Source organism: Protopterus annectens, chromosome 11.part0, assembly GCF_019279795.1.
Source record: "Protopterus annectens isolate FY-2018-M chromosome 11.part0, PAN1.0, whole genome shotgun sequence".
Taxonomy (NCBI): Eukaryota; Metazoa; Chordata; order Ceratodontiformes; family Protopteridae; genus Protopterus; species Protopterus annectens.
The window spans coordinates 1,390,520,703-1,390,544,509 of NC_056745.1; the positions used below are offsets into that span (position 1 = coordinate 1,390,520,703).

Sequence of the window (23,807 nt, forward strand, 5' to 3'; positions counted from 1 at the left end):
CACTCTGATAGAGAACAGACTACTCTGATAGACAACAGACTCCATCCTCCATCAGCATTCAGCTTCTGTCCGTCCATTCCCACTCCACTCTGCAATTCCATTCCTGCTCCACTCTGCAATTAATTCCTGTCAGTCCAGATGCTAACCCGCTCCATTACAGGCTGCTCCATCTCAGGCTTCTGAGACTAAATCCATTTTTGCAGGCAGCAGCTTGAATAAATCTGTTTCCATTCGCAAAACAACCGGAAATATGTGCATTGATGTCATCATGGCAGTTGGAGCCACAGAAAATGAAATGGCAGAGGTATGGATAATCTGCAAAAGTGGGGGGGGGGCTCCCCTCTCCCCGCGCTCTATAGTTCCGGCGCCCATACACTGTTGTTACATTTTTGCAGTTCCATATCCAATACAATCTTTTCATATTTAAGAGAACAAGCCTGTGGCTTATATTAATATTTATATAGGACAGACATCCAGACCCCTCAGGCTACGTATTTCTGAACATCTGAGTGATATCAAATGTAAAAGAATGAGTAACGCCTTATATAAACATACCTTAAAACACACTACAGCAACATTCCATTTCACTACTATTGACAAAATAGCAGACAGTAGAATAAACAAAATTGGTTGGCACACCAAACTAAATACTAAAGAGAAAAAGTGGATTGTAAAGTTAGGTGGATTGTTACACCCTGGTTTGAATGAATATTTATGAGCTCACCAATGAGAACCTTTGATTAATTTTTTTTTAACCTGTATATAAGGATTACAAGATGTTATGCAATTTTAACACTGATGAAGGCTAGGTTAAGTCCTTAGCTGAAACCGGTCTGTTAGTTCTTGTTTTTCAATAAATTCCACACACACGGTTGCTGGCTCTTGTTTTTGGTTTGTTCATGTTGTGTTGAGCCATGCAATTACTTCCATGCAGGAGACCATTTTTTATATTAATATTTACAAATTACAGAATTATCTACAAAATTCTATCTAGCTAGGCTAGCAGCCTTCACATATCTTCACAGCTACATCCAATACCTATATGTTTTTTTGCAAGCTATGTAATAAATGATTTTCAATTAAACTATGTGAATGAAAATTATAGTGTTATTATAAAGAATATTTAAGTGATAATAAAGCATTCCAATAAGAAAAAAAGTGCTTACTTGTTTGTTACCAGTCGCATCACAGTCCAGTCTTTAGGGAACATCTCAGGTCTAATAAGTATCCGAAATACCGTAAAAGTCTGCAGCAGAAAATCCTGAACATTAAAGAAGAACATTGTTGTAGTTGCCATTTTACTGATACTGGTTAATCACTGATCAGCCAATATCCTTAAAGCACTAATTTCAATAAATTATAGCTACACCTTTGCTCTGTATGTTTTTCCCAGGTATGAACACATCAATTAAACAAATAATATATATATATATATATATATATATATATATATATTTTTTTTTTTTTTTTTTTTTTTTTTAATGAACAGGGAGGTGATGATAAATAAACCCACTGGCATAATAATAGAGTATAATAAACAAGTAAGAAAACAGTGTGAATAAAACTATACATCTGGGGTCTTGGATTTAAAATAAAATCCATAAAGAATTTGTCATAACTTGTAAAATATAACAAGAGTAAGTGTGGATTTGAAGAAATGTAGGAAGAGGCAACAGTGAGGAAAGCAACATGGCAATGTAATATGTAACGTATTTCACAGGAAGAGGACTCAATATTAAGGTAAAGAAGCAGGATTCCTAAAATCAGAAAAAAAAAACACAAAAAGAGCCTAACGTTTTACTTTTTTAAAGTATTTAATGATGCACTCAAGCTGTAGACATGTTATGTTTTTTTTATTGCGTAACCTTTTTACCCTTTGTCTTCATTGTCGTTTGGGATATTTTCCAGTCACTCTAATGTTAAGGAAATTAAATTATTTTATAGACTGATATTTCTCAGAGAATGTAAAACTAACCACTTACAGTCTACTGATGAGCCTATAAAAAAGGGCAAAACTTGTCACGTCTACAGCAAATGAGGATTGGCTGTAAAGCCTGAAAGCATTATTAAATGCGTACAAAAGCTAAAAAGTCATTGGGCATCCAGAAGCCTTAGACTTGGAACACTTGAGTGTTCTTAAGGGGTCATTTGCATATATTTCTCTTAGGCCTCCTTTAGAGGAGGTTGAAGACATTACACAGTGATAACTCTAGTTTATCTTTGTATTTCTGTTGGTTGCAGAATTTGTACATGTACTACAAATTCGCATAACTGGAACATCTGTTACCAAATACAACTAGACAGTACATAATTTTATGAACAGGGCTTTATTATGAGCCATACGTTTTACCTTGGCCTGGAATCAAACCTGAACTAGTGCAGAGGTCTTAAAATGTTTGCTATTTCAAAAAATCTTAACTAATGTAAGTCTGATCTGAATCAAAAGTGTGTTGTAATAAACAGCAACAAAATTTGATTTCCTACAGAAAATTATGCATCAGACATACATACTCAGATGGGTGAATTATGACCGAACATGCACAATGTTGATGTCTGTTTGGTCAACAGAAACAGATGGTCAATGTGCACGAGACCTACAATCCTTAGGTAGGGGAATATTCCCTTCCCACAGGGACTGTGCAGTCTTGAAGTTAATATATATAATCAGCAGGGGCTGCAGGGGGGTTGCATGCTATGGGGTAATCCCTGGAACATGTGCAGTACATATCTATGTTCCAAGTTTCAATGTTTTTACATCAATATTATGGGTGTTGACATTATGGACATTCAATTATTTACAATAAATCCACTCAGATATACAATTAAATAAATATGCTCTTGACTGCAATCTGACTGGTGTCATTCAGTCAGCATCTGATTCTGTGTTACTACAGCAAGAACTATGCCATAATGAATAACGGTGCACTAGAAACAGGCTTTAATAAAATGTAAGGATGTGTTGCATTGTTAACTGATAAATTATTCTTAACAGCAGCTTAGAGTATGGTCAGCACCCTACCTCAAACTGATAGTCATCAGAGGTCTCTGCACAATTTTAAACAATTCCCTTTACTTGCATCACTATGTAACAACAGTCATCAAAGCCTTCTGTATAAGACAGTTGACAGCGAAAATTATATCATTCATTTCAAAAGAAATCCAGTGACAAAATGTGACACAACTTACATGAGATTAACCCAATTCATATTTTTAGGTGGGACTTAATGTCATCTTCAAGTTTATTAAGGTGTCGTATCATAAAATACCATGCATACAAATAAATTAAATAACAAAAGATGGAAACAAATAAATAAGTTAATGTAAAAGGTAATCAGATTTACTACACAGACTTTGGACCAAAACTGAAATGTGATGATAAAATTATCCTACCCTTTCAAAAGCTATATGAAAGTGATCATCTTTGTTGTACTCATTGGAAACTGCACAGGGAAAGACGCACACAAAGCTACTGGGATAATAAGTTCCACAGGTGAGAAAACTAGAAAGCAAATGAGCAGAAGCAAGAAGTATCAAGGTGCATCGTCAGCACCACCAGTAGGTGCTGGGACACACAGGGCAAGACCTATACAGGGCAATATTGCAGAACCAGGTCCTTGAGGTAGGAGGGACACAGATCATGAAAAGATAGAGATAAGCTAACAGCAGAATATTATAAATGAATAAAGAGTAATATGGAAGCCACTGCAGGCCATGCGTGGCAGCCATAATCTGCTGGTGATGAGATGTACCAGTTAGAAGCCTGGCACTGAGTGTAGCAAGTCAAGCATAATGCCGGGTAGTCTCTGGTACAAGGTATTACAACAACAACCCAGTTTAGACAAGATTAAGCCATTAACAACCACTGAGAGGTCCGCCAGAAGTAACAAGTGCATCTAGAATGGAAACCTTATCAATAAATTCAAGCTTACTGCAACCATACTGGATGAAGCTGACAGGGAACAGGGTAGCAGAATCCCTCAAGGTAATATTAATGGCTGTAGACACAGTTTTAGTCATGTTGAGTTTAAACCGATTATGGATAAACCAAGACTGCATGACCACTTGGTCATCATCCAGGGAATACACACTTGCCATTTCTTCCTGTCAAAAGGAGAGGTAAACGTGGGTGCTATCTGCATAACTATGGTATGCTAGATCCCCCTCCCTTATAAGATCTCTGAACGGAATCATATAAAGAACAAACAGAAGCACTAAGGCAGAGCCCTGTGGTTTTCTGCTCCGAAGAAGGTAAGACAGAATGGAGTAAATGCCAGAACAAATATTTTGAGAACAGTCAGAGAGGTAAGAAATGAACCATTATCTTACTGTAAAGGAGATACCATAGTACAATCATAAACAATCAATAAAAAATGCAACAATCCTGGTAAAATATATGTAGTGCTAAATAGATATTAAATGTACATGCCAAAGACCCAGATGCAGTTTTTTTTTCTTCTGTTAACAAAGTAGCTGGGTTAGAATGTATCCTGTTTGTTCTAATAGGAACCATTTCACTTAGTACACTTAGAAACATTTTGTCACATTCTAAGACAGTGATGGTGAACCTATGTCACGCATGTCAAAGGTGACACGCCATGACATTTTGGGTGACACACCAGCGTTCACCAACACTTGAGTTACCAAAGAAACTGAATGAACCACCCAAGACTGACCCAAGTCACCCAAATGAGTCACCCAAGAATGGACTAGGCAGTCAAGAGGAGAAGATAAACACTTGCACCACACCACACTCATGACATAGTCCCTCAAACCCTACATCACTGAAACACACACATAGCAACACAAAACACACACCTACATTCGCGGAGGCTCTCAATAAAAATCTGCTCAAAAAACAGAGACATCCAAAGTAGAAACACATGCAACCTCCACCCCCCAACACAACCCAAATGACACATAGCCCACAAACTCAGTGTGCCACTCAACCACAGCCCATAAGGAATAACAACATATGCAACACTCTAGTCATAGGTGACTCTGTAGTCAGGCACACTGATGTTCCACTCACCAGGCTAAACAAGGAGAAAGTTACTGTCAGCTGCCTGCTGAGTGCCAGGATCTGCCACATAACGCACACGCTTAGGTCACTTCACAACAAGTACAAATACGAATCTGTCATTGTCCATGTTGATGTGAATGATCTGAGATGTACCTCCCTGGACTACATGAAAAGAGACATGGAGGAGCTCTCCGATCTTGTAGCCCAAGCAGGTATGACCCTAGCCCTGAGTAGCATCCTGCCATCACCCAGAATGATACCACAGTATAAGGACAAAATAATTGACTTCAACAATTGGCTAAGCTTCTGGTGTCATTCTAAGGGGATCCAGTATCTGTCTGCCTGGGATGACATAAGAGACAGACGACGATGCTTTGCCAGAGATGGCCTGCACCTGTCGCCCTTGGGATTCCGGATACTGGCTAAGGCTCTTGCCACCCCTATAGTGCCTTTTTAGGCAAGGTTCAAATGACAAATTCACCACCATAACAGGTACAAGCAAGCAAAATCTGAGGGTAATTCTACTCAATGCTAGAAGTCTAAACCTCAAAAATGCATTCACTCCAGGCAGTCCTTAAAATGGAGAACATCGACATCTGTGCAGTGACAGAGACTTGGTTCAAGGCTCCAGAGAGCACCCCCGCATTACCAGGCTATAATTCATACCACACATTTCGGCCACCTAACCTGGACCGAAAAACTAAAGGTGGAGGCGTGTCCATATTCATTAAGGATATCCACACCTCCAGGCTAGTTGCTCAGCATAATGCATCTGAGGTTATCCAAGTGCAACTAACTCTGGGCAAGACCGCAATCCAAACTGCTACTTGCTACAGATCCCCCACCATGCCCCAGGATTCACACTCCTCATTTCTTGATACACTGGAAAATATTAGGGTACAACCCAACACCCTAATAATGAGTGATTTTAACTACCTCACCATTAACTGGGAAAACTACTCATGTACCAACTCTTTTGCTCAACGTTTTCTGAAATTCATAAATTCCAATGCCTTGGATCAACTTATCCACACCCCTACGAGGGGCAGAAATATTCAAGACATGGTCTCGTAAAGAGAAGGTCACAGTGAGCTGCCTGTCGGGCACTAGGATCCGCCACATAACGCAAGCACTCAGGTCACTCCAAAGCAATTACAAATATGACTCAGTCATTGTACATGCTGGCGGTGAATGACCTAAGACGTACCTCCCTCGACTACATGAAAAGAGACATAGAGGTGCTCTCTGATAATGTAGCCCAGGCCGGTATGACCCTGACCTTGAGCAGCATCTTACCCTCACCTAGAATGATGCCACAGTATAAAGACAAAACGATCGATTTTAACAATTGGCTAAAATTTTGGTGTCATTCAAAGGGGATCCAGTGTCTGTCAGCCTGGGATGACATGCTCGACAAGCCACGTTGCTTCTCTAGGGATGGCTTGCACCTGTCACCCCTGGGCTTTCGGATATTGGCAAAGGCTCTTGCCACCCCCATAGTGCCTTTTTTAGGCAAGGCTCAAAAGTCAAACCCACCTCCACAGACAGCACAAGGAACAAGAAACTAAGGGTAATGCTGCTAAACGCCAGAAGTCTTAACCTCAAGATGCATGCACTCGAAGCTCTCCTCAGTATGGAGAACATCGATATCTGTGCAGTGACAGAAACCTGGCTCAAGGCTCCAGAGAGCACCCCAGCACTACCAGGTTATACCTCATATCATGCTTTTTGGCCCCAAAACCCGGACCGAACCACAAAAGGAGGGGGAGTTTCCATATTTATCAAGGATATCCACACCTCTAGGTTAGTGGCAGTGCACGAAGTATCGGAGACCATCCATGTGCAACTGACAGTGGGCAAGACTGCTTTTCAGTTTATATCATCCACCCTCTCAAAGTCAGGAATCCCACTCGGCTTTCCTGAAAACATTGGAGAACACTAAGATCTCTCCGAACACCATTACATTGGGTGACTTCAACTACCCAAACATAGACTGGGAGCATTACTCAAGCCCCAGCACCTTAGCCCAAAGGTTCCTGGAATTTATAAACTCAAATGCTATGGAACAACTAGTCACCACTCCCACAAGAGGGGAAAACATACTAGACCTGATCATTACCAACATGGTAATGCTCCATACCAGAAGTATATCCCTCATTGGTAAGATCAGACCATAAATTAATTTCACTGGATATCCACATGCCGACCCCACCCCCAGCCCAGAAAACCATAGTGAAAAACTTCTCAAAAGCGAACTTCACACTTCTCAAAACTGAAGTGGAATCCTTCAAGGCCCCAGGGCCAGTGGAAACTACGGCCCAAACTGCAGAATCCTATATAAACGCATTCTACGGACATCTCCAGGAATGCATGGATCATGCTATCCCAAACAAAATCAAGACCAAATCATCCAAAGGCAGGCGTCCAGTCTGGTGGACCCCAGCCATAAATAAACTGTACAACAGAAGGAGGAAGCTACTACATGACAGAGCAAAATCCCTAAAAGGGAAGGCATCTCTGATCAGTATTAGCAAAAAATTATGATCCCTCATAAAATCCTCCAAGGCCAGCTTTGAGAGAAAAATTGCACAGGACACTAAAGACAATCATAAGGCTTTTTTCAGTTATGTTAGGAACCTGGGATGCAACTCCCAGACTTGTTCTGAGTTGATTCTAAATGACAAAAAATACACTGAACCCACAGACATCGCCAATATCCTGGCAGACAGGTTCAGTACAAACTTCTCCAGCCCTCCCCAAAAGAGCAAGTATCTATCCCGGCAGAGTGCAGCCTCCCAAACATCTCTGATGCTCAGGTGAAGGCCGCCCTCTCCAAAGCAAAAAACACTGCTTCCATGGGACCAGATGGCATCCTGGGTTGCGTCCTACATGAACTCCAAGAAGAACTAATCCCTCAAGTAAAACTGCTGTACAATCTCAGCCTCACTACAGGATATGTGCCCAAAGAATGGCATACAGCAACAGTGGTCCCACTCCACAAAGGTGGCGCCTCTGCGGACCCTGGAAACTATCGCCCCATAAGCCTGACTAGCCTAGTCTGCAAGGCTATGGAGAGGATCATCATGGAACTCATAAACAAAGACATTGGGGACCTACAGAGACTAGATCCTACCCAATTTGGCTTCGTCAAGGGCAGATCCTGCCTTTTGAACCTGGTTGACGTCTTCGCAAAGGCATTTGACACAATACCCCACTCGGGCATCATAGATAAGCTATCCAGCCTAAATATAAACCCCTATGTCACAAGATGGGTCGCAAACTGGCTCAAAGACAGAACCCACAGAGTCAGAGTTGCTGGAGCCATGTCAGACTCGAAACCGGTCACAAGTGGCGTCCCACAAGGTTCTGTCCTGGGATCTCTCTTGTTCGGTATTTACTTTTCTGAGGTACAGGCCAATGTGGGAGGACTATGGCTCACCAAGTTCGCAGATGACTGCAAACTGGGCGCCATAATCGACTCTCCAGCTGACACAAACATCCTTCAAAAAGGTCTCGCAGAGACGGATAACTGGTGCCAGAGCCATGGTCTAAAGCTAAATGCCAAAAAGTGCATAGTCATACCCTTTGGCAAAAACAATGTGCCCACAAATTACCACATAGGTGGTAATCCATTAAGTGCAGAGAAAGTAATTAGGGATCTGGGGACCCAAGTTGATAGCAATCTCTCCTTTGAAAACCACATTGCCAAAGTGGTTAGAAAGACCTTCTACATGGCCCACCTCATCATGAAAGGATTCACATCTATGAAGAGAGGTAATCGTGCCCCTTTATTCATCCCTCATCAGGCCCATCATAGAATACAATGCCTCCTTTGGGATGTACCTTACCCGACACCTGCAGCAGTTAGAAAGACCCCAAAAGTACCTCACCAGGAGGATCAAGGGACTCAAACAGATGCCATATGCTGCTCGGTTAAAAAAACTCCAGCTCTACTCAGTTGCATACCGCCTACTTCGAGGCGATCTATGCCTGACATATAAAGCTATGTCCAACCCAGAATTAATGGACATGCTCCACTTCAGTAAATCTAAATACCTTAGAGCCACCCGCTCGAGGGACTTGAACCTCAGCACAGAAATAAATAGAACATGCTGGAGGGACAGATTCATAACCCAGAGGCTCCCTTCCCTCTGGAATAGAATTCCAATTAATGTTAGGCAGAGCACCTCACTGACTCTCTTCAAGAAGAATCTTGATGAGTGGATGGGGGATCGTAGGTTTGTCCCGGGGATTACTTCCGTGTCACTATTAGAGAGAGGCACAGTAAACTAAACTTTAAAAAGGGCACAGTATACTCAAATCAAGGGGTGGCGTAAGCCAAACACAATCGGGCTAGGCTTATACATGCCCCAGGGCCGATAGCCTAGTATGAACCTATGAACCAACATGAGGCCACACCACACCAGAGGTCAATTCCTCGTTGGTCAGATCCAACCACAAGCTAATTAGCCTAGACATCCACATCCTGCCCCCACCCCCCCATTATGGAAACCACCGTAAAAAACTTCTCCAAAGCCAACTTCATGCTACTTAAGACAGAAGTGGCAAACTTCATGACACCCATGCAGATGGACAATAGAGGTACGACTGCTGAATCCTACACAAATGCACTTTATAAGCACTTACACAAGTGCATGAATCGTACTATCCCTAATAGAACCAAGATGCTATCCCCCAAAAAAAGGAAGCCAGTCTAGTGGTCCCCTGGCATAAACAAATTCTACAGCAGAAGAAAGAAACTGTTCCAAAAAAGAGTAAAATCCCATGACTGGAAGAACTCCATGGTCAGCCTCAGTAAAAAGCTGAGATCCCTCATAAAATCCTCCAAAGCTAGTTATGAAAACAAAACCACCACTGATTCTAAACACAACCACAAAGCATTCTATAGCTATGCCAAGAATCTCAATGGCAACACTCAGATCTGCTCTGAGTTACAGCACAATGGCACTAAATATACAGAACCAATTGATATTGCCAACATCCTGGCAGATAGGTTCAGTGCTAACTTTGCCCCCCCCACCCCCCCCCCCACCACATAAAGGTCCCATCTCTATACTGGAAGAATGCAAAGTTCCTGTAATCACAGCTGCACAGGTAAAAACCATACTCTCCAAAGCCATGAGACCTGACAACATCCCAGGCTGCATTCTACATGAACTACATAATGAACTGGCACCCCACCTAAGCACCATGTTCGATCATAGCTTCACCTCAGGCTTTGTGCCCACTGAATGACACATAGTAATGGTTATCCCACTCGACAAAGGGGAAGCCACCACTGACCCTGGGAACTACTGCCCCATTAGACTAACGAGCCTGGTCTGCAAGGCCTTGGAATGTATCATCATGGAACTTATAAACAAAGACATCGGTAATCTCCAAACTCTGGACCACACCCAGTTTGGGTTTGTAAAAGACAGATCATGTCTCCTAAACCTGATTGACTTCTTTGAAGCAGTCACCAAAGGCGCAGTCGAGGGTAAGGTGGTTCACACAGCCTATCTAGATCACGCCAAGGCTTTTGACACCATCCCCCACTCTGGAATTATAGATAAACTCACTAAACTAGGTATAAATCCCTATGTCACAAGATGGGTTGCCAACTGGCTCACTGACAGAACCCACACTGTGAAAGTAGCAGACTCCAAATCAGACTTCAGACCAGTGACAAGTGGAGTACAACAGGGTTCAGTCCTGGGTCATCTCCTGTTTGGTATCTACTTTTCTGAAGTACAGGCTAACACAGAAGGTCTTTGGCTAATGAAGTTTGCAGATGACTGCAAACTAGGAGCCATAATTGAAACGCCTAACAATTTGGATATCCTACAAAGGGCCTCACTGAGACAGACACCTGGTGTCAAAGTCACAGCCTAAAGCTCAATGCTAAAAAGTGCATTGTCATCCCCTTTGGTAAAAATTCTGTACCTATGAGCTGCCACATAGGTGGTAGTCTACTTAATACCGAAAGTGTGATAAGAGACCTTGGGACACAGGTGGACAGTAGTATCTCCTTGATAATCACATCGCCACAGTAGTCAGGAAATCCTTCTACGTGGCACACCTCATCAGAAAAGGTTTCTCATCCAGGAAAAAAGAGGTCATTGTTCCCCTCTACTCGACACTTATTAGACCCATTATAGAGTACAATGCCCCTTTTGGTATGTACCTCACAAGACATCTACAACAACAGGAAAGGCCGCAGAAATACCTCACAAAGAGGATTACCGGCCTCAAACAGATGCCCTACACAGACCATCTCAAAATACTACAACTTTACTCCATCGCATATCACCTACTCATAGGCGATCTCTGCCTAACATACAAAGATATGTCAAACACAGAGCTGTTGGACATGCTCCACTTAAAGAAATCCCAATCCCTCTGAGCTACACGCTCCAGGGACCTAAACCTTGTCACCACAACAAACAGAACATGCTGGAGGGATAGATTCCTGTCCCAGAGACTTCCCATACCTGGAACAAACTACCTATCTATATCAAACAAAGCTCCTCATTAGCACTCTTTAAGAAAAATCTTGATGATCGGATGGGAAATAGGAAATTCACCCCGGGGATCACCTCTGTGGCTCTGCTCGACAGGGGTACAGGAAAATCATTTTCTTGGGTGGCGAAAGCCAGGGTACCGTAGGGCCAATAACCTAGTACCTACCTATGAACCTATGAACAAAAATACAAGAAATATGTGACCCTGCACTTATCTATTAAAACTCACAACAAAAAAGTCATTAATTGATGTTAATCCAATCAAATGCAATGTGTTCCATATTTTTTTCAGTTCAATTCAAAACTACTATTAAAGGTAGGTTCATTTTTGGTGAACCGTTGTAAGCCCAGTTATCAGGGTGCATTTCGTTTTCTCTATTGTAAGTCATGATTTTCTTTTCTTTTACTTTTACAGCACGTGGCAGCACACTTGACTGGACTGTATTTTTTAAGTAAGTGAATATGTAAACAATTGTTTCCCTTTTGTTCAGGGGGGGGTGACACCCAGGCAGAGTCAAGATAGGCAATTTCTGAATTTTTGACACACTAAGCCCAAAAGGTTTGCCATCAGTGTTCTAAGACATTATCACATTTGGACAGTGTAATTTGTATCACAATACAGAGCACCTGAAATGGTACTAAATCACAAGCATTTCACCAGGAAACTATGCACACGTAAGTAACTTACTCTTAGCTTCTCTTTAGTGGTGAAGTTTTCCAGGAGCTGCTGATAATGTTTGTCAGTCATTTGCCGTAACAGTGACAATAAACATGCCACAAATTCACCCTAAAACAAAATATATAAAAAATATTTAAAAACATATTTCTAATAAAGACAATAGAAGGAAGGAAACAGTTCAATACAAAGGCAGTGTTTCTATGCATTCTATGGACTCCTAGCACAATTTTCAGTAAGCTCAAACTCTAGTAATAACATACAGCTTTGTTTGCATCCTGTACCAGCATTTACCTGGCATATGAACAAAGAAATGTCATCAACTCTTTCTTCGACTGTCATCCTTGTAAATGTTCTAACAATCACTCCACAAAACATGAATATGTACTTGCATGTTTAAACTGCATAAATTACCTGACTAGGGTTGCCACCTTCCTTCACGGCTAAAACCAGAGCAAAGCTGCGCCCCTCGCGTCACCAGTAACCCCGCCCACCCCAACCCCCTCTCCCGCCAACATACCTCCTATTTTGTGATGTCACGACAGCATCACTCAACGGAACGCCTCTTTTTCGCTCCCACCGCTTATGGCTGATTTACTATGCTTTTCTGTAAAAAGCATAGTAAATCAACCGATTAAACTCGATAGTCTGTTTCCTTTTTGAAACAGAATACCGGAGTTTGTACAGTGTTTTCCGGACTACCGGAGAATCAGTTTGATTTCCTGATAGTCCGGAAAAAAAACGGAGGGGTGGCAAGCCTATACCTGACGCAAACAAAAATCCTTCCTTTACATTTTGTTTCTACCAGCCAATCCAATCAGACATGCCCATTCATTTTGTATCCCAGTGAACATCTCTCAAGACTACCAGATATGTCTGAATTGCCCACCAAATTGGGACCTATAGGCAACCCTTCATCTGACCTGGACATTACTAAGGATGGCTTTTTCACCAGCTTTAACCTATTACTGGAATGTCTGAGGATGTCCCAATGCTCACTGGTATTAAAATGATCTGTAAAGACATACTTAATTGGGCTTACTTTAAGAAACATACTTTTTCTCTTAACTATTTGCTTCAGCACATTATAATCAACATATTGTAGTTTTGTTTTAGTTTTTGCATGGTGTCTTCATTTTATTGCAATGCTGCTTACGTTCACAGAACATAAATATACTTGAATTTGGAATCTGAATACCTTGATTTTCATGATAATACAAGTTTAGTGCAGCTAAGTTCTATTAATCTTTTAAAAATTTTATTAATTAATAACCTCTGACAAAATGTGGGCTAGAAAACTAAAAGTGAGTAATCTGTTATTTTATGCAATGTTATTTATTTATTTATTTTACATTTGTTAACCGGGCTAGTCTAACTGGATATATTTCCATTTTCAGTAGAGGCCCGGGGAGAAATACTCCAGTGGCAACAAATAAAAATTGAAATTTAAAAATTAATAATTAAAAATCAATATTAATACATAGTAAATGAAAGGATTTCAACAGAAGATTATTAAAAATACAGGAAGTAATAAGAATGCTAAAAAAATACATGAGTATTAATAAAGTAATGTAGGTATTTACAATAGTAAAGGTGACAATATGTGCAGGATAATTCAATATGCAGTGAGATACATGTAGACTATCAGTTCATCAAACAGGATAGAGACTTTCAAAGCATCAAGCAGGATGGATTACACTAGTATGATGTATTCTGTTAAGCAGTTACAGTCCTACTTTAATGAATGTGAAATAAGTAGAGGTTCAAGAGGAGAAATATCTTTTTTGGATACAAATTCAGAGATGTATTCCACTGAAATAGTTTCCTCTAAATATATTAAAAACTAACAAGCTACTTAAAAAAATACATATAGGAAATGGGAAATGTCTGACCTTAGAAGGCAGTATAAATTAATTAGCAGAACATTTTCATTAATCTGTTCAGAAAGTCAATCCAAATTCTGAGAGGGAGCAGAATGTCAGCATTTTTTTCCAGTGGAAAGTATGTGCTTGAAATGTGATACATTTCCTTTTCACACAACTGTGCAGAAGGTATTTAGTATTCTGATGTATGCCTTTCGGCTTATCCCGGTCAGGGGTCGCCACAGCGGAGCTCCGGTCCGCTAATGATTGTCAGTTGATTTTTATGGTGTTGAGTTGCCAGCCCGATGCCCAACCTTCAAAGAAGGCACACCCATTCACGCACGCACCTACCTGCATGTCTTTAGACATCATTTGACCATGGGGAGGACATGCAGACTCCACACAGAAGACGTTCAAGCCGAGAATTGAACAGGAGAACCTCTTGCTCCGAAGCAACAACCCTAACCACTGCACCACCATGGCCTACATTTAGTATTCTGATGTAATTCTTTAAATCAATTACTCTTTATTCACTTCCCATAACATTTTTAATGCAGTAAGGATAGATTAGTGATACGTTTAAGTCTGTGTGACACTTATTCCCATTACTCAGACAACTGCATATCAAGCATAAACCAAGGTTAACTAATATTTCATTAAGTCCAGATAACATGCCAGGTTTGTACTAACTACAGAGAAAAATAATAAATCACTGCCACTTTTCTCCTTTGCAGAATTCTCCTGGTAGTATTATTTATATTCATAAAAGAAGACTTTGGTTAGATCTTTTTAATAAAGGTTTTATCGCCAAGATGTGAATAAGTACAGACCTATTAGCCTGACATCTTTATTATGCAAATTGATGTTGAAAATTATTACTGATTAATAAACAAATTGGGTCAGTGCAAAGTGTACATTCTACTCAGTAGTTAAGGGAAACTAATATCTCATTTTGAAACTGTTTCATCAGCTTTGGATAATGGTGTTATTAGTTATCTAATCTACATTAACAAGACCAGAGATTTAGATTAGCTCTTCATTGCAGTGCAATTCAATTTCTCTTCAGTTTAAGTCTACACCTCTGCTTGTTAACTGAGTTTCAAATGCATCAAAAAGAATGAAACATCAGGAATATATCTTAGGAAATAATTCACATGATGACATTGTTAGTTGGTTTCTGCATGGATCCATTTTAATTCCATTGTTAATTTGTCAGTCTTTTGGTAAAAATAAAGTTAAACAATTAAGAGTGCTGAAAATTGCAAATGACTGCAAATAAAGAAAAAGGGCTATGCAAGAAATAAAATGTTTTATGAATCTTATCCCAGCTGTCAGCAGTATGTCTTAGATGTTAATGTAAAGAAAGGCAACAAATTTGTGTGGCACAGATGGAGGACACCCTGACTACGACCCAGGTGACTCCAGTTAAATACTGGCTCTGGTACTAGAAGTGCTGAGCGATGGAGGGGGATCTGGTACTAGAAGTGCTGAGCGATGGAGGGGGATCTGGTACTAGAAGTGCTGAGTTATGGAGGGGGATCTGGTACTAGAAGTGCTGAGCGATGGAGGGGGATCTGGTACTAGACGTGCTGAGCGATGGAGGGGGATCTGGTACTAGACGTGCTGAGCGATGGAGGGGGATCTGGTACTAGAAGTGCTGAGCGATGGAGGGGGATCTGGTACTAGAAGTGCTGAGTGATGGAGGGGGATCTGGTACTAGAAGTGCTGAGCGACAGAGGGATGCGCATGACTGACAGAATTCGCTTTCGCATCCCAGTGTAAGGCGAGAGAGCTTCTGCTCTGGCAATGTCACAGCACAAGCAAAGGCTTGCATGGAAGCTGCTGGCAATGAGACTTAGGCTTGTCATCCCAAGCCAGTGAGGGTAGTCCTAAGGGCGAACATTTTTGGAGCCATGCCTTTATCAGGGAGTGAGCACTGCATCCCCCATGGTGATGCAATGCCAATATCACTACCAGTGGTGGGGTTAGGACAGGGAGATGCATCTCTGTACTCTTCACCTGAAATGATATGCACCACTGCTTGGAGGGAATTCCTGTCCATTAAGGATGGGTAGATAAGGATACCTTCCATTCTCTGGAAAAGATCTTATATTACACCCTTACCTCAAAGTAAAATTCAGTAGAATTCTTTAACTACAGACCTACTGCAATACTATCTGCCTTATCAAAAATCCTAAAGAAAGCTACTAACACACAGCCCACTGAATAACTTACTGCCAAAAAACTACTGTCCTAGACTCAACATGGCCTTTATCCAAGCCACAGCACCACAGCTCATCTACATCTGCATCCAAGAAGAAAGAGGTCATTGTCTCCCGCTGCTCTTCCTGCATTAGACCAGTCATCAAGTACAATGCCTCATTCGGTATGCACCTCACTAGGCACCTGCAACAGCTGGAGAGGCCACAAAAGTACCTCACGGAGAGGATCCTAGGCCTTAAACACATGTCCTATATGGACAGACTCAAAAAACTCCAGCTATTTTCTGTCTCATATCGCCTACTTACAGGCGATCTCTGCTTGACTTACAAAGCCATGTATGACCCAGCTCTGTTAGAAATGCTACATCTAAATAAATCCCAATCCCTCCACACCACATGCTCCAGAGACCTCAACCTCATTACCATAATCAACAGAACATGCTGGCGGGACAGGTTCATAACCCAGAGACTACCCATGCTCTGGAACAGACTTCCCATACATGTCAAGCAGAGCACCTCACTAGCCCTCTTCAAGTGAAATCTTGATGAGTGGATGGGAAACAGAGAGTTCACCCTGGGGATCACTCCAGTGGCTCTACTTGATAGAGGCACTGGGAACTAACGATGGGTGGCATAATGCCAGGGCACTTCTATGGGTTTGGATTGTAAAGGCTCCAGGGCCATTAGCCTAGTACACACCTATGAACCAACACAATCAGTTATCCTAGATATGTAGGTCACTTAGACTGGCATTCATAATCATAGTGCAAATGCTTTATGGCCATTGCACTGTATGTGTATCAGCATAGCTAAGCCACAATTCATAGATGCCACGTACATTAACTAGTAATGGCCACAAATAAGCATAAGCAAATTAATTCATAATAAGATATAAATTAAAAATGATGTAACCAAGCACATGCTAATGCAGCATCCTCTCACCTACTTACAATTCATAACCAAATTTCCATGCTTTCGACAGATTTACTGTAAAAAGTGGAATCACGCCTATTATAGCTACTCTGCAATCCACTAACTTGTTGTTAGCTTAGCTGTTCTCATTATTTACCCTATAAAAATGATTTAAGTTGTCCTTTTTCTGCCTTATTTCCTTGTTCTGTATCATAACTGCATATAAAATACCCAGACATACACAATTCCGTCGAACAACACAGATATGAAAGCATGCCAAGCCCATAGTTATATACACGTGTATAGTCCAGTCAATTAAAGTTGTGCTGAAGTAATGTTTACACTATCATTAATACTAAAAAAGTAGTTTGTTAACAGATCTGTCTTTTCTTTAGCCCCTATCACATTTTTGTAATCATAACACTGTCGATTCTCATTTATCAGTAACACAATGCAAGTAACACAATAGTAAAGACACATGTTGAACCAAGAGAACACCCCTGCCATGTCAGTACTTCAGATTTGAGTTACTACAGTTCTACCATGTATGCACAATCACTAGAAAATACCAAGGTAAATGATTTCTCACTGATCACTAATCATCTCCACTGTTGCTATATTGATTTCCCATTTACAAATGACAGTTTACAGTATTCACCAAAGCCATTGCAATATGCCCATTATATCATTAAAAGAAACATTTCTTGAAGTGAACTCAATAATCTTACCTCATTTTGAACTGTTTCACAATAATTCCCAATACTTCTACTACTTTTTCTTACTTTAAAAAGTCCACGGTTTTCTAAGTAATTTGCTACCTAACTTCAGTAATCCCAAAGTAATATGGTCCTGTAAAAGTTAGTCACCTACGTTCAGGGTCCTTTATGTATTTTGGTATGTAAATAAGGACCTTTTATATTTATCTTTATGAAATGCAGTAATACACAAGCATGTATGGAACCTTATACTCGAAACTGGACTTAGGTAAATGCTTATCTTCGAGCTCTTAGCTGTTTTGCAGTAAGAACGTGTGATTATCAACACCTCTGCACATTTCTGTAGTCGGTGTGGATAACCTCTGCTGACAAAATCTGTACATAGATGCAGCACCCTTGTCACAGATTACTGCCATGAACATTCAAATTGCAGGACTGTGAATGCCAACCTTAGTTTCATCCATCTTTCTTGACTTATCCAAATCATTTGACGCTACTAACTGAACTCTCCTCCTTAGACCTCACCTTCACTATGTTATCCTGGGGCAATACCTATCTTAGCAGCAAGCAACAGGCTGTAAAATTGCAATGCACCTTCTTTACTTTCCTTCCATTTGCTGTAGGTTTCTCTCAAGGCTTGTTTTTTGGTCCCCTTCTGTTTAAAATATTTGTAAAAAAGTTCCACTTAGCTACCAAACAAGCTACCATCATATAGTACGCCAATCATTCCACCTCCTCTGTACTGCAACAAGACTTAAAAAGATCCAGTGAACCAAGAATCCTTTTCTTTTGTTGAATCCTGGCTAACCAGGTGTGTGTGTGTGTGTGTGTGTGTGTGTGTGTGTGTGTGTGTGTGTGTGTGTGTGTGTGTGTGTGTGTGTGTGTGTGTGTGTGTGTGTGTGTGTGTGTGTGTGTGTGTGTGTGTGTGTGTGTGTGTGTGTGTGTGTGTGTGTGTGTGTGTGTAAAATGCCCCAGTTAGGTATACCTGATGGTTAGTGTTACTCAGGCTGAAACCCTGTCCCTTAGGTACAAGGGCCTGCATTCTCTACCCATACCACCACTTGTGATTCAAGGAATCAAGTCCATAGCTCTCAGCTGTCCAGATTTTCACAGAATGTCTGAAATGTTCGGCTCATACTTTTGGTTTGGTCCTCTTAAAATTTGTGTTTTTCTCGCAAATCAGTGAGAACTGAATTCACTACATAATGATAACCATTTAAGTTTCAGTCTTCCTATCTTTCAGAAAATGCATGGTAACACAGAACATTTTATTCTAGCAACTTTCTAAGATTATACCAAGCAATGTTTAAAATATGTCCCTAGGTTTGAGCCTTTGTACCCCTCTCCCCAATACATTTTGGCTTTTTCCAGAGTTCTTGTGCTGCAAAGTTGAGAGACACAGTTAAATGTTAAGTGGATTTTACAAGGCGCTGAGAGCTTCAGGGAAGAGAAGTTTAGTGCTGCTTATGCCAGGTCTGTTTGCGTTGTTAGTGCCATCACAGGTAATATACTTGCTTTTGATGCAGAAGGCTGTGGGTTCTACTCCCACAGTATGCAGATGGATTGCTGATACTGTCCCTTTGTTGTACTTTAAAGGGGTGGATGCTGCAGTACTGAGAATGTCTTCCTTTGTAGGAGATACCTAGTAACTATGAACTTGTTATTAATTTGCCATCCATTCCCTATTACAATATTACTAGCTTATCATCTTTTTAATGTAACATAGGCAATTTATTCTTCAAGGGCAACAGGCACTTTATTTGTATAAAAACAGTGAAATATAAAGTTGTTTGCTATCAGCAACTTCTTCATTAGTACAGATCTCTTTAATGTGGAATTATTTAGATGGCTTTTACTTCTGCAGAGATTGTGCATATTTACTGATACAGGTAGACTGTAATGACAGAGGTCTGAGTACACTTTTATTATGGACATGCTCTGAATTGGGCAGTTTTGTCATTACTGGTTCATACATTTTGTTTCATTGCTTACTGGAAAAATGTATTATACAAGGAATATAACTTAATAAAATCAGGAAGGTGAATCAAAGAATGCATGTATGTTTTCATGGTCCTAAATATGTGTGCCATGGGCCTATGATTTGAAAACAGCCCAAAGGTAAACTTTATCCACCACTGGCCAGATGCATTTCTTTGGATGTAGGTTTCAACTGTGTTTCAATGAATGTGAGTTTCAAGGGCAAAGAAGTTTTTATGCAAAGTCTGTTTTCATTGTGAGACTGTACTGCTTTGTTTAGCAGATGTCTGTCACTGTTTGTGCTACAAAATTTAAAATAAAAGTTTTAAATGAAGTCCAAATAATCATTGTAGAAGTAAAGCATAAAGCAGCATGCACATTACAGAATGTATGGCAAATGGGGAGAAATAGCTAAGTAATGGGACACTGAAATGGTTGCAGGGGGAGGGCTGTGTCTGGGGGCACCCCATTTGACCATGCTTGTGTGAGATGGGAGGGGCGGCAAACTCAAAGACAGCCTCAGGTGGTACAAACCCTCTGGTGTAACTACAGAAATTTGATCATTACATGCAGCTAGTCATAAAAAAAAATTGGGACTTCTTTCCTGTCAAACCTATACCTAGATGATGCAACAAGGAAAAGCATTGTCCAATCCTATCTCCTTCCCACACTACTATATGTATTAGCTAAATTTACAAATTGACACAGCCAACAGAGTTAGATGCATGCTACAACAAAGAAGTAAATTTGCTACAAACTTCTCAAACAAGACTCACCACTGTCTCAACTCAATTTATAAATAAATACATACATACATGCATGAATCAACTGTTTCACAGTCCCCTGATGTTGTACCACTATAATCCTGTTTATAAGTAACAAACATTTTGTGTATTGTTTCTCAGTGAAAAATGATATGAAGTTCAACAAATAGAAAAAAAGTTATTTTGGTCATTTTGGTAAGAATAGCAGAGTGTATCCATATGAGACTAACAAATTAATTTTGGTTCACTAAAAGATAACAATCCTTACGAAAGGTCTCATTCGATCTACCATAAAACCAAACGTATGCAAACTGTGAAAGAGCTTCAGGGAACCAAGAGGAAGCTCAAAGATGAATATGGATTTAAAATACTCAATGAAATCAAAAATAACTGAACATTTTTCTATAGCTTTGTCAGGAATTTAATAATTTATACTAAACAATGTTTGGAGGTATTCTACAACAAAATGCTGTTCCTCTCTGACTCTAAGGAAATACTTATATCTAAACATGAATAATTAAATGTGATCTCACTAGTAATATTTCACTGAAAATTATATATTATTTAATTCATTATAGTTAATATATTCTTACAGAAGTACAACATATTTCTCTTAAAAGTGCAACTGCAATAATTCCGCATGTGCAATATTAATGAACTGCCTTTTCTTCTCTTTTTCTGTGTATAGTATTATTTGTTCATATGTTTAGGTTCATATGTATGGGTAGTTTTATCTAACTAGAAACAGGTTATAAGGAGTATTTTTCATGAGTATTAGTCATTAGAAGAGTTGTGCATACATCATGTCTTATTCTTTTTATACTTAATTTTCCTCTGTACTCTGATGACGAGCTGATACCCGAAATCTCCTTTAGGTTGCACTTGTGTTTCTTAAATAACAATAAAGTTTGCTTTAACTCTTTGAATCATAATATCCTACTTGACAATACACCTTATCTGCCTTCTCAAAATCGAAGAATGCCTCATCCATGGGCCACAATAACATTCCAGGTTTCATGATTAGTAGTATCAAATATGATCCGTCTGAACCACAACATAACCTGTTTAATCCAAGTCAATCCCTTGGCACCATTCCCAAAGTCTAGAAAACAGCCATTGTAATATTATGATACAAGAGCAGCCCATTACATCCACTAGCTTCATATACAAGGAATTCATTAATCTGGATACAGAAAGTCTCTTAATCCTGGGCCACCATCAATTTAATTTTGTCAAAGGCATGTCATGCCTCTTTAATCATGCTAATTTCTAATATCTGGACCTGCTCAAGACCTTTGACACTATTCTTCATGTAGGCTGTGATTCCCCACCACTGGACCAGTAATCAAGGAGCCTCAACCCTCGCCAGTGGTAACAGTGGGGAACGTATACTGTGAGGATGACAAGTTAGAGACACAGTATTTCCAGATGCACCTCTCTCCATCAAATGCAATTTCCGTTAAAAGCACACAGTCAGTCCAGGGATGGTTTCTCCCTCTTTCTCAATATCCCCAATAAGACTCCCCACCGCACAGCTACATAGTTTAGATCTCAGCTGAGTGACTAAGCCAAGACCTCCAGCACCCTCTATGTCCAACCAGTGCTTCATGTCCTTGCCCAAGTAGCTGACACACACACTCTTTGAGGTTTGATTTATATACATACACACACACACACACACACACACATACACACACACACCTGGGAAAGGCTAACACAGGTTTACTAGCTATGCCCCCTTCTGCCCAGACTATAAGCAGTTTCCCCTGCCACCAATCACTCCTTCTCAGCTACATTTAGACCCTTAACAAAGGGTGTCCAATCTTACTGTACAATGTTGTTGTTAATACAAATGGTAGCCTGACCAACAGCAAGGCTATTAGGAATGGCCTACACAGTGTCACCAAATAAATATGCAAGTACTCTTAGAACTCAAATATCCCTAGACAGATCAGCCACAATGAAAAGTTTATATATATATTTAATAATAAATAATAAAAGAGCAAGAAAAAACTCAGCACACAATTACAGTAACATCAGAGTTCAAAATCACAGGAAATATTTAAAACAACATTGCAGGACAGTCTCAAATACATAAATAAAACATCTAAATTAAGCTTTGCTATATTCCTGACTGTATCTAAGAGAATTACTATACCCTAGTACACTTACTTAATTAGAGCAGCAACGTAGATGTGGTGAGTGTATCTTGATGCTGTCAGGTCAAAGACAGAATACAGAATGCTGAGTCTCTCCTAAGAGTTCTTAAATTAATATCTCAAATATTACTGCTGGGATAACTTGCAGAATGACAGGATTTCCTGTCATCTGACTCTATCCCAGGTAAAACCCCCACTGTTGAAAGCTAACAGTATTTAGCATCTGCCTGTGAAAATACACAGATAAGGGCTTTTCCTCAGACCTTTGCAGATCCTAGAAGGCATAAAACAATAAAACACTTCCAAGACAACACAGAAAACTTCTCAGCACAGATATTGTGTATGTTGCTGCACTGAAACTGAAAGATAACATCTTTTTATGGCCTAGCCATAAAGTAATTTACTTCAGCTACTTTTCTGAAGTTAACTTCCTCTTCAGCACACAACACTGCACAAACCATCTTATATGACATACATTTCTAATACATTTGCAACACAAACATCTTATATGAATCATGTTGATATTCACAAATGACATATACTTATTTACAAAATTCCAGATAGCTATGCTGGCAGTATCTCCTTTTGTCATATAGGCATTACCGACATAGTAGTAAATCTGAATACAAATCCTTATGTTGTGCAGTGGATGGCTAACTGGCTACTAAGTGGAGCTAGTGGTGTACAACAGTGCCAGTGCTGAGTGCTGTGCTATTTGGCAACTATTTCTCAGACCGTTTTATACATATATATATATATATATATATATATATATATACACATATACACACACACACACATATTTATATTTTATATGGTTGATTTAAAATAATTACTATACCTGTTTCAGACTTGTTGTAATTGTTGGCGGTGGAAGTATTTCCATCCAAAATATAAGTTGCATAATTATTTAATGTCTATATATATATATACATACATACACACACACACACACACACACACACACGTACGCAT

At 39.9% G+C, this 23,807-nt stretch overlaps 1 protein-coding gene across 2 annotated transcripts in view; it reads right to left on the bottom strand.

Moving 5' to 3' along the window:
• DOCK4 (dedicator of cytokinesis 4) overlaps nt 1-23,807 on the bottom strand; it is a 3,006,016-nt gene that overhangs the window by 724,262 nt on the left and 2,257,947 nt on the right. For both annotated transcript variants that reach the window (XM_044088673.1, XM_044088674.1), the window contains exons 26-27: nt 12,233-12,331; nt 1,167-1,261 (exon numbers count right to left, since the gene is read on the bottom strand). In XM_044088673.1, coding sequence (XP_043944608.1) covers nt 1,167-1,261; nt 12,233-12,331 — 194 coding nt within the window. The remainder of the gene's footprint in view (nt 1-1,166; nt 1,262-12,232; nt 12,332-23,807) is intronic.